The 12448-nt window shown below is 40.8% G+C and overlaps 1 protein-coding gene across 2 annotated transcripts in view; it reads left to right on the forward strand.

Moving 5' to 3' along the window:
* DYNC1I1 (dynein cytoplasmic 1 intermediate chain 1) overlaps positions 1–12448 on the forward strand; it is a 353847-nt gene that overhangs the window by 270930 nt on the left and 70469 nt on the right. For both annotated transcript variants that reach the window (XM_047752950.1, XM_047752951.1), the window contains 4 exons: positions 990–1136; positions 5117–5230; positions 7722–7855; positions 11395–11539. In XM_047752950.1, the coding sequence (XP_047608906.1) occupies positions 990–1136; positions 5117–5230; positions 7722–7855; positions 11395–11539 (540 nt within the window). The remainder of the gene's footprint in view (positions 1–989; positions 1137–5116; positions 5231–7721; positions 7856–11394; positions 11540–12448) is intronic.

The raw sequence follows: 12448 nt of genomic DNA on the forward strand, positions 1-12448 counted from the left end.
CAGCTCTCATCATCACATGCATGCTCTTTGGGTTCTCTTTCCTGGGCACAAGTTTGTCAAGGGTCATGACTACCTGTGAATCCCCTTCATGCCTGGAACAATGCCTTTTTTACACATAAGCTTGTTCACAGATTTTAATTGAAAGGATGCAGTTTAGTTTTTAAAAACAATGAATTCTGCTTATATACATTTCCACGGAAAGCACAGGAATCAAGATGGACTTCTTAGCAAATGTGGAACAGCCCACTTGTGTGATTTTAAATGTATCATGGTTCTGTCTCAGCTAAGTAATTTCCTCTAAAATGTGGTGCCCGGTAGTCTTTTGTGGCATTTTTAGAAACTACATGGGTGATGCTGTGATAGGCCATGGCAGAGCAGAACTGAAATCCACTTCTAAATGTTTGTTAAAATAGGCAAAGAATAACAGTAAGAATTGTCTGAAGTGGGCAGGAGAATGGCCATGAGAGGCGAGGGAACTGGGGGAGGAACAAGTTGAATCAGCCTGAAGTCTGGACACTTCCTGGAAGTATATATTAAGCCAAAAAAAAAAAAAAAAAAGCGCCCCCATCTCAAAATCATCAAAGCCTTGCCAACATTGCATGTCGTATAAACTGACATGGACTTGCCTTCAAAGTAAAGAATCGTTGCGTATCAACTCTAGTGGAGAATATTAGCGTGATGCTGTTTTGTGGATAAATGGGAAACATCCACAAACCAAGCTTTACAGACTACAAAAAAATGACATACACATGACAGGTTTTAAACGTGCTTGATGGCATGGGCAGGACTTTAAATTTCCAGGGGTAAACCTTGGCCGGAGTCTCCAGTCTACATCCAGGTACAAAATATCCTCCTAATGCAGCACTTCATGATTGCTTCATTGTTTTCCTGGCTATTGAGTTTATGTGATGAGCAGTTTCCTCTGCAGAAAGAAACAAGCCGCCTCCCATCATCTCACTGTTTAACCTTTCTCCTCTGGCCCCTTGCAGTCCTCTGTGATGTCGGTCTGCTTCGCTCGTTTCCATCCCAACTTGGTAGTTGGCGGGACTTACTCGGGCCAGATCGTCCTGTGGGATAATCGCAGCCATCGGAGGACACCAGTGCAGCGCACACCCTTGTCAGCTGCTGCACACACGGTAGGTCAAGCTTTCATCACACCCAAGCCCTGAAAAGGAGACGACTGACCTAAGTATGGCTGTTGTTAGTAACTCCAGCTTAGAAGCATCTAATAGTGGTTGTGTCCTGGCAAAAGCAACGTGGAAAGTAGATGAAGGAAGCCCTGGGTTTAGAGGAATCTCTTAATAATCTACAAGTGTTAGCACGTAGCAATGATCTCTTTGGCTGTCCCAAAAGGTACCGGGGAGGATAGCTTAAAACTCAAGAAGGACACAAAGAAAAAACCTCAGAAGAGGCACCCATGAAACTGTTTTCCCAAAGAAACTCTTCACATTTACGTTAGAAGGTAGAAATGCCTATTTTCAAATAGACCTTGAAGAGTGAGCATTTTCTGTCTAGTGATGGTATATGGGACTTTGGCCAACAGATCTTTTCCACTTGTGGTGTGAGGGAGTGCTATGACTTTAAATTCTGGAATGCCTGGTGTAAGTCTCAACAGCAAAGTTGACAGTGACAGTATAATCCCTAGGGTTAAAAGTCAACATCTCAAAACCATTACCCATAATTTAGCAGAAGAGGTTCAGTATAGTGTTCATAAGACAACTACTCTGTCATTTCCTTTAAGAGAATGACAGGTGTGGTTAGCAATTGTTAGGAGGAATGAGAAGACAGACATGTCTCCATCAATCTTGGCTACTCTGACGTTCAGGGGAACTGATGTCCTTTCTCTGAAATGCCCAAATTATGCCCAAGGATATAGCTATACCGTTGTTTCCATTTCCTTAATGTGGTTGCCTCATTTGTTTCATCTGCTGGCCTCAAAACCATCTAGCTTTGAAAAAGGACTTCTAGCTGCTTTAGCTGAGACCAGGAAGAGGAAAATTCTTCCACTCTTGTAAGATTGACAATGGAAACTGACAAATACCAAGTCAGCCTTAATTCTGATTGACTTGGGCCTAAGACACATGCAGGTGAAACTAGTTCTTGGGAATCTGGGAAAATTGCTCTTGCCTACCCCATTTCTCCAAACTAATAACAGAAAATTGTGACCCAGGAGGAGATGGACTTGATGCAGGTGTTTGTTCAAGGGGTGTAAAACCCCTTCTTGGCTCTGTGCATATCTGGTACATTTGTTACCATACTTTCTGAAATTTCAAACAGCTATAAATCCAAATATTACAACATTTAGCATGAAGCTTTGGGGGTGAATCCAAATCCAGGAGCCCTTCCAAAAGCTCTTTTTCAACTAACTTAGAATACAATCATCACAACTAAAATACTATTGTTACCAAGCAGAGTGACATTATTTCTGTTAGAAAATAAAATCACATATTTTTTCTCTTTTGCTATGTTTTGTTGAATCCGTAGCTCAGAGTGCACAGTTAATTTTGTGATTGTCTTTCAACTTCCACTAATGCCTGGCTGATTGGTACCAGGATCAAAAGTGGTTAAGGAAAAAGAGGCCCACCACAGATTACTAACTAATTTCCTTTCACACCCACCACACATATGCATTTGGGACAACAGGAAATCTGAATTAAAAGCAAAAACCATCTGCCACACAGTAAGTTTATTCCTAAAGTAAATAAAAACAATCTGGCTTCTATACTGGAAAAATGAGCTGCACCATTGCTTTTTTTTCTTTCCATTAAGTGAAGGATGTGTGTATGTGTGTGTGTGTGTGTGTGTGTGTGCGTGTGTGTGTGTGTGTGTGTGTGTGTGTGTGTGTGTGCGCGTGCAGAAGTGGGCATACCCATGTATCTGCTTCTGTTTGGTTTCTTTACATCTCTCTCTTTTCTTTTAAACTGAGTTTTATTACTCCTGAAAGTGCAGGCCAGTAGTGCTGATTAAAGCCTGAGAGGGGCTACCACACACATTCCTTCTCGAGGCATTTGGCTCTCCACATCCTTCTAGATGCCTTCTTTCCCTCCTACCCCCACCCGTAGGAGTCCCGATCCATTAGTTTTGGTGATTTGTGGTGCCGCTCTGTAGTTAACAAAAGAAACCCCACCCAACTCTTGCTGAAAAACACTAGGTGGGTTTGGAGCACATAAATGTTTGGACCTTCCTTTCCCTTTTATCAGTTTACTGAGGTTGCCATTTTCAGGCAAGAATCTGTCTCATCAATGCTTGTACTTTATGTGCAGGTAGAGCTGAGAATGCCCTGTGACTTAACCTCAAGTTTGCACACTGCTATAGGTTCCACATACCCCAGAGACTTGGGGAAAAAAACACTGTCGACGGTCCCACAATAACCAGTCAGTCCTTTTGATACTTTGCGACCTGATTAGGAGAAGATTTAGTTTCGTATCTCTGCTGTACTTGCCACTGTCCAAATCCACTAAGACTGATTCATTCATTTCTGTAGGAACATGATGTGAAAAAGACATAGGGTCTTTGGTTGACTGTCCATAAGCATGAGTTAAAGAGGTGATGCAATTGCCAGAAAAGAAAGTGTCATCTTGGGATGCATTAATGCAGGCATACATATTTTTTTATCACCTGAGAAGTGACAATTTAGAGTTCCTTGTAACTGTATGCTGTTAGCCAGAATGTAGGTAGACAGCTGTGTTTTCATTCTCAGAACTTCACTGGAAGGGGAACTCAGACAAAAGAGAGCATTTTCAAAGGACAGTGACCAGGATAGAGAGGGTATTGAAAACCAGGTACTCAAGGAACAGTCAAAGGAATTGGCAGTGATTAGTCTGAATTAGACAAGATGAGGGGAAAGAGGGGTGACATAACAATCTATAAATATTATTTTGACTTGATCTATAAGAGCTTAGAGAGCCCTGCTCTAAAAGCATCTCCTTGAGCTTTCTGTGTTCCCATTGGTGGAAGGAAGAACTGCCCAGGAATTAGTTCTAAAGTTGGCTGTGAAAGATGTTTAAGCAAAGTTTGGACCACCTCTTGGTGGAGGCAGATGAGTGGCTGCTCTTGATTATTACAGTTCCTCCTGACCAGGAGTTTATATGATAATAATAGTTTGGGAACCATCCTTTATATAATATCAACTTTCCAATATTAGAGATTGTTTCATTGTTGTTGTGGCTAGGTATTATGGACAGTAACTCATCAAGCAAAAGACTTAGCTACTTGCACAGAGAAGCATCAACTAAGTTGTGGTTTGGCCACTGATGGCTAAGCTTCCTGAAGTCTAACCCAAATCACTTCTGGGTTCTGCTTATGCTAACCTTCCATTTAGTATTTAATATGCAGCTGTAAATGATTTGAGCCCACCATTAGGGTTCTACAGAGCGGGATAACCTTCTTGAGTTATGACAAAAAGTTAGAGCATCTTGCTTACGGTTCCTGGGATGTTTAAGTAACCTTTCTCAAGGCCCTGGCCAAGTCTAAGACTCCATACTACTCTAAATAATATTTTGAAAACTAAATCTATCATTACCCTAGATTTTGCAGCAACATGAAAGAACCTAATTTTATCTTACTAGGTCCCTTGTGCCAGTAATTTCCACCACCAATACCTCTCCCTCAAATCAAAGAGGCTGATGAATATTAACTGCTTTTTATACAAAAAGTTGCAAATGTTTGGCACTGTGGCTATAAAATACCAAATTCCAGATTTAGTAACACTTCTTCCAAAAGTCAATCGTTCTAACCTTTTTGAAGGCTGTCTTTTTCCATCACTCATGGTGAGCTTAGACACCGAACTACATGGGAGAACCTCATTTAAGTAACATACATTCATCTCCCTGTGCTGCTTCTCCCCGTCAGTCCTTATTTTTTCCCACTTGCTTCAGCTCCATTACCCCACATTTGATTGAGGTGAAGCTTTGTGAATTTCCACTACTACATGTTGCTGCCAGAGCCTTTCAAAAGAAAAGAAGTTCAAATCAAAAGTGGCAAATGACCTGAGGCTTGTATTATTGTAGGATTATGTCACTCTTTAATTCTTGTTTTAGAGTAATGTGTTCAACACTCACATGTAAGCATTTCCTCTTGGATCAGTGTCTGATCCTCCGTGTTTATGTTTTTGCAGCATCCCGTGTACTGTGTCAATGTTGTTGGGACCCAGAATGCTCATAACCTCATCACTGTCTCTACTGATGGTAAAATGTGTTCCTGGAGCCTGGACATGCTCTCCACTCCACAGGTGGGTTTGTTTTCCCCTACACATAAGAGCCTCCTGGTTAAAAGAGATACCTGCCTAATGGAACATAGTTCCTTAAAAGCCAAACCCTCACATCCTAGAGGAGCTAAAATCAGTGGATGCACTTGAAAGAGTGGGGCCTGTTTTCAGCAGTCTCCTCTGGAAGCCAAAACCCATTTCCTTTACCGCAAATCATGTAATTATTATAATATGTTAATCCTTAGGTCAGTTTCAAGTGAAAATGAAATAATCCATTTTAAAGCATAGTAATTATGGAAGTTGCCTGTGGTATGAATTGCACGTACCCTACAGCATCATTAAACAAATGCAAACGGGAATGGAGCTCTGCAGAGCCATCCCCTATGGTCCTTGCCTGAGAGAAAAGGTATCCCAGTAAAACAGAAATCCAAGCCCTTGCTTGTATCTGTAGCCTAGACAACCGCCTGTGTGTTTGAAGAATGAGTCCAACCATCTGTTTTCTCCTCTGGAATGTTTGTTAGTGTGGCTCCTGCCATTCCTTGTTCAACAAATGAGAGGCCAAAAATGAAAAAGTCCCAAGGTCTCCAAACCACTCCTGATTACAGTCATGGAAGCCAAACAGAGGGGCAGAAATGGAAAAGACCATTGGGGGAGGCAGCTAAATGCAACTTTCAGAATGTAGGTACACAGAAGGCAGCACATAGAAACACATATAAACACACATCCTTGTACTCTTTCCACATTTCTTTGGCGAGGGGAGTACTTTAATGTCCCCCAACTGAAACAGAGAAGAGTTTCCTGTTGGAGGCTTTGAGAATGTGCAGAAACATCGAGAAAATTATAAAAGATCTCTAGGAGATAATCCTCAATTTTAATATGCCTGTTCCCTTTCCTGAAACAACAGTCGTACAATATCTTTGTCACAATTTTTGAAGATGCCGAAAGTTCCAAAATACATAAGGAAATGTAGACACCGCAGAAAAACTCCCCTAAGTCTCCACAAAATACAGACGGAGAGAACACTCAGACTAATGAAGTGCTTTTTATAATTTTAGTCAAGGGGTGGGGCACGGATCAGAGAGAGCTAATAAGCTCCTTACATTGTAAGTTCCTCTATTTTTGCTGATCTTTAACATTTAGACAAGTTGGGAGTTGTATGCGGGTATTTTATAGCTTTGTCTTAAATTTCTCAGCAATAATGTTGTTTTCTTTGAAAAGCATGGAGATCACAAACAGATATGAGGGACCCTTCTAATTAGGAATCTTTAACTGCCCATTTTGCTGATTAAATGTGTGTTCGTTTAGGTTGAAGCCAGTCGTGTAGGGGCTACATGGCTGTTTTTATTAGTTTTAACGCGCCCGCAGACGCCTGTCTCTGTACAGAGATGGAGCGTTTCATGGCATGGCTGTGGATGGCAGGCAGACATGGAAAAAGACAGCATTTGCTGTGTCCCTCTCTGTCCCAAGTGGGTGACCAAGAGGCTGTACCTTCCCGCTGCTAAGTTTAGCAATGGAGCAGACTACCAGATGGTCCAGTTTTCTGAATTACACCATCATGGCCTCCCCTCACTGATGCAGTCATTGTGTGTGGCTCTCCCTGCGAGCATGTCACATGACCACGTGGTCTGCACTTCCCAGACTGTTGGCATGTGCTTCCGATTTATGGCCCCCTTGGCTGTGATGACTAGGTTTATTTGTTTGCATAAAAAAGACTAAACTTCCAAATATAATGACATGACCCACTAGAATTTTTTTTTTAAATTACCTCAGGTGCACAAGACAGCTTCTTTGATGTAAATAGGCAGAAATATTCAGGGACATTAGTTATACTTAATTATCCCTCACTTGTCATTAGACTTAGCAGAATGTCTTTTAAAATATACTTTAATTCTCAGTTTTAAAAGTCATTGTAGATAAAATAAAGACTTTCATTTACTGTTTTTAAAGACTTATGTAAACACTGCTTTTTTGCAGACTCACAGCCTGCACACCCAGTATCTGCCCTTCATGAAATGAAGTCTCTGTTGAAATCTGGTTTTTATGACCTGAGTGACAACTTTCTGGTTTTAGTCCATCGAGGACACACACTCCTGCTTTGACAAATGGGCCTAGTACATATGATATTAATACATGTGTATTCTCACGAACAATTGATTTTGAAAATGTTTGTAAATACAAGGGTATTGTGTGTTTTATTAAAGCCTGGGGCTGACAAGTGTAACCATTACAGTATTATCTTTAGTTTCTGCACCATTAGTTTCAAAATTCTCACCTGTCATCTCTGCCTGACTTAAGAAGCAGCAGCACCCGCTGATGAAATCCAGCCAGCCTGAAACCAGAGATACCCAGAAGCATGAATGTCAGGAGCAGTAAAGCGTGGTTTCTGGCACAGCCGGGGTCTTTTGTAACGCTGTGTGAAAAGCAAACAGGCGATTTAGTCAAATGATTTTTCCGTGCTATCTTTGGCATGGCAAGGAGTTGACAGAGGGAATGTAACCACTCCGTGTTTTGGTAGGAGAGCATGGAGCTGGTGTACAATAAGTCCAAGCCTGTGGCTGTTACCGGAATGGCTTTCCCAACGGGAGACGTCAATAACTTCGTGGTTGGCAGTGAGGAGGGCACAGTCTACACAGCCTGTCGTCATGGAAGGTGATTTTCTGTTTTCTTACCAATGACGTGTTCTTCATTTCCAAAAGTCTGTTATCACTTTCTGGATTATAACCACCTTGCATTATGAGAAAGGCATTTCTGAAGAAATGCAAATCACAGCTTCAAGTCTTCGTTGTTTTATAGCATCCGTCTGCTCTGGTCATTAGGCATGTGTAAGCCTTTGATGGTTCACGTGGTCTGGAGGAAAAAAGTCCAAGCTTCTTAGTATATCATGGAAGATTCCTGACTACCCTTGACCTGCCCCTTCCCAGCCTCAGCCTTCAGGCTCTTGCTGTGCACCCATCCCCAGATATTGCCCATCCACCACACCTCTATGAGTTTGTACATTCGGTGTGTCCCACGGGGTCTGGTATTTCTGTCCTTCCTAGCCTGGTTAATTCCGCCTCATCCATCCTTTAAAAGCCACCACAAAAGTCTTTCCACATGGAAGCCTCTCCTGACTCTCTTGGGCAAAGAAAATCATTTCCTCCTTTTCATTCCCCTTATTCATTCATTAGAATGTTAAGAATAGTAGTTGGAATATTTACTAAGAATATTCATTAGAATATTTACTAAGAACCTACCATGTGACAGGTGCCATCATATCATAAAGATGCAGTAAGGAACAGATCAATCCTGGACTTCATATTCTGCTTGATGGGGAATGACAGTAAACTAGGAAACAAGTAAATATGTTGTTTAAGACCAAGTACTATGAAGAAAATTAAGGTAGAATAAGTGGGCTAGGACTATAAGCTGTCGGATAGGTTCTTTTATATATTTCTATGTAACTTCTAATTAGCATTAATCACATTTTATTTCACCTATACAGTCGTCTGCCATTTTTCTCTTACTAAACTATTTCCATTTCATCATTGATTTCCTGCCCGTGCCTGGCACATGGTAAGTGAAGAGTTAAAGATCTATACAGGGAGTAAAGAAATGACAATAACCAAATAATATAAAGAAGTACCTTAGGGCCCTTCCTCCCAGTCAGAGGCTGGACTAGTGTGAGATACACAGGGTGCTGTGAAGACTTGAAGTGATGGGAACTCTGTCTTGATTGAGAGATTGGCAGATTCTCCTGATAAAACCTCAGGAAAAAGTGGAATCCAGTAAATTAGATTCTAAAGTTGCCTTTCAGACTTAACAAATGGACTCGCATCCTTTGAAAGGTACACCGTGTTGACCTTGATGCTTAACTTCTCTTTCGCTTGAGTAGTTCTCATTCAGTTGATTTTTCATCTCATGTACTCATCATAGGCTATTTAGATTGGATGAGGAACCAGAAATCATTCCAAGTTCATAGTCTTGTGTTTTTGTGATTTGTGGAACTAACAAGCATCCCTGGCCCAGCTCTATGCTGTTTCCATTGACAACACGAGCTGTAATGTTTCTACTGTGCTGCCCGTAGAAACAAGCACTATTTTCCCTGCTCCCATGACTAAAGGGTGACTCAGAAGATATGCCTCGTAGATTCCATGCCCAGTAGTCCTACTTCGTAAGTTCTGGCTAAAGTCATGCATGAAACTTTTAAGCATAAAAAGACATGATAAATTTGTTTATCCATGCAAATGTTCACTGCCATCTACTCTTAGCAAAGTGCATTGCTTGATGTTGCCTAGCCTTCGAATATGGTTTACACTTGCTTCTCTCTCCTAGACACTGATGATGATGGGAAAGGTAAACACACAAATATCTGCAAGACAAATAGAATGTTATACGTGGCCTGAGAGGCACAGAGAGCACATTCAGATTGAGGTTTATCTGCATATTTGTTAGAATCAACAGGCAATAGGTTCAGTTGACTTAACCTAGGTTCTTGATTATCTGTGAAGACTACAGAACATGTTCATTGATAACTTTCAGATTTAAAATTTTCTTCTCTAATGTGAATAACAGTTGACAGGCTGAATGCATTTGCTCTGTGTCTGTGGTCCTTTTCAAGCATATTCAAAAGATGCACTATGGTTCAAAAGGAGGGTACAAACCACAAATCATTTTACAGTGAGCTTGATTTTGCTTTTTACATTGGTTCATCCATTTGAAATATAAAAGACAGATCTTGGTAAAGTTGTAAAGTCCCTGACATTTGGCTTCATAGTAATCTTAAGTGGGTCATACAGGACTACAGGGGAGAGGTGGGGAATTTCTGTTTTTCACCTAACATAGAAAAGGTGCAAATCCGCTTCCATAAGTTTCCATAACTTAAACAAGGCTCTCATTTTGCACCCTATAAACCCTTTCAGGATGCTGTTAAGAGCAGGTGAAATCTCACCAGGGGCCACTTCAAAGATCAGTTCCTTGTGTTCTCTAGAACAAATGTAAATGACCACGTGTGGAACTGCTGTTAGCAGTTTCACTAGGCATAATTTTTGATTGCCTGTTACATGGAACACACTGCAGCACTTGGCTCAGGATTTCAAAATTTGCTCAGCACATTGATATTTATTGGTGCTCCAGGAGCCCACATGCTTTATTATCTTAATTCATTTTCACTCGTAGTGACATAATATTTAGATTCCACAATCCCTCTGTATTTTGTCATATTTATAACCTCGTGCACATGAATTTTTAAAATATAGCATTTTTGTATATTTTCTAATTAGGTGTGATTGTGAAATAATTCCAGGTTAGTTAAATAATGGACATATGCCTGTGGATAACTTTCAAACTGTGCATTACTATTTCTCAAATGTCCTCCCACTGGGGGAAAAAAACCCAAAAACTAAGTTTGTCTCTCTTGGCTAGTTTGTTCAACAAATCTTTATTCAGCATTTATTATATTCTAAACACTTTGGCAACACGAAAAACAAGGCACCACCCTTAAGGAATTTACGTTTAGTGGATTTGTACATTTCTCTTCTGCTTTCAGTAAAAACATTATTTACATGTTACATTTACGTTACACCTATTATTTTGTGTTGATAAGCATTTTCACAAAGTTTTACATTTTCAGATATGTCACCTTAGTTTAAGAAATTTTCTTGAAAGGGTAAATGCATGTATTCAAGGATATAAGGAGCTTTATAGCCAATAGGCTCCCTAAAAAGAGTTAATATGGAGGTTGTGCCAAATGTCATCACCAGGGTAGAATCAGCTTGTGAATATGAAAACTCTGAGATCTGAGTACACAGTCATCCTTAGAATCTGAATCCACAGGGAACTGGTTCCAGGAGCCCCTGCAGGTACCAAAATCTGAGGATGCTCCTTCTGTAAAATAGCATTGGCAGTGGTGGGCTTTGAGGAATTCCTAAAAAAGGATTAAATGATAAAACGTGATGGCACATTCCGAAGATTAAAAAGACATTATTGCCCAAGTGTTTTTTAATCACCAGTAGTTGTAGAGCATTTTATTTCTCTCAAGATAACTGTGAAAGTGGTTTCATGTCTGGTGGTTTATGGCTGTTCTCAGTTATGGAGAAGTAATCATACAGAGGCAAGCTTCGTTTGTTTTTTTGTTTTGTTTTTGGTTTTTTTAAGCAGTCACTACTTTGCAAAGGTCACTGAAATTCTGCTCGTGTGTGGTTTTCATACAGCAAAGCAGGCATCGGGGAAGTCTTCGAAGGTCACCAAGGACCAGTGACAGGAATTAACTGCCACATGGCAGTGGGCCCGATCGACTTTTCACACCTGTTTGTCACGTCATCATTTGACTGGACAGTCAAACTGTGGACAACAAAGGTAAGAAAACCTTGATGTAAATTCTCAGGTGATATATAGGTATAGAGGACAGTTTCGTCCCCTGGGAGGAATTTTAGGAATTTCTAAAGAAGAGTTTTAGTCTCTACTGGGAAACCTGGTGTTGGGAATTCGTACAACCTTCTGGCAAACCCGACCTGCCTCAGAGCTAGTTGAGGCTCACTTTCTTAGGCCTTTTTATTTATTTTAACATATATATAAGTAATATTTGAAAACACTCTAATTGTGAAAATCCAAACAAATCAAATAATGATAAAACAAGTCCCCCTTCATTAATGCTAAGCCTCCCTGGGGCACCCCCTTCACTGCCTACCCTCCCAGTCCTGTCGCCAGAGGTTTAGTGTCCATTGTCCAGAGCTTTGCAGCACTTGCTTATATAATCTGTGCCTATGGAAATATAGGGCTTAGGTCTTTGGTTTCTTGGGCTTTGGGTTTTGGGGTGGATTTTATTTATTTATTTATTTATTTATTTTGAGCTTTTGGTGGCTTTTAAGCAAGTAAATGGCACTGTCTTATTTGTATTTTCAAAGGTAATTCTGACCATGTTTGGGAGCGAGAAAAACTAGGAAAGGCACAGGAGACCAGGGAAGAAATGACAGCGGCTAAGATCCATAGTTAGGGACAGAGAGAAGTAGATGGACTTGAAGCTGATTTACGAGTTAAAAGCTGGGGAGAGTGGTGATTTGACTTGATACAAGGAAGGTGAGAGAGGGAATCAGCAGGAAGAACCCCAAGTTTATGACAGGCCAGTGGAGGAGTTCCTGTCGTGACTCAGCGGTTAACGAATCTGACTAGGGACCATGAGGTTGCGGGTTCGATCCCTGGCCTCCCTCAGTGGGTTAAGGATCTGGCATTGCAGTGAGCTGTGGTGTAGGTTGCAGATGTGGCTTA

The sequence above is a fragment of the Phacochoerus africanus genome, chromosome 11 (genome assembly GCF_016906955.1).
Source record: "Phacochoerus africanus isolate WHEZ1 chromosome 11, ROS_Pafr_v1, whole genome shotgun sequence".
Lineage (NCBI taxonomy): Eukaryota > Metazoa > Chordata > Mammalia > Artiodactyla > Suidae > Phacochoerus > Phacochoerus africanus.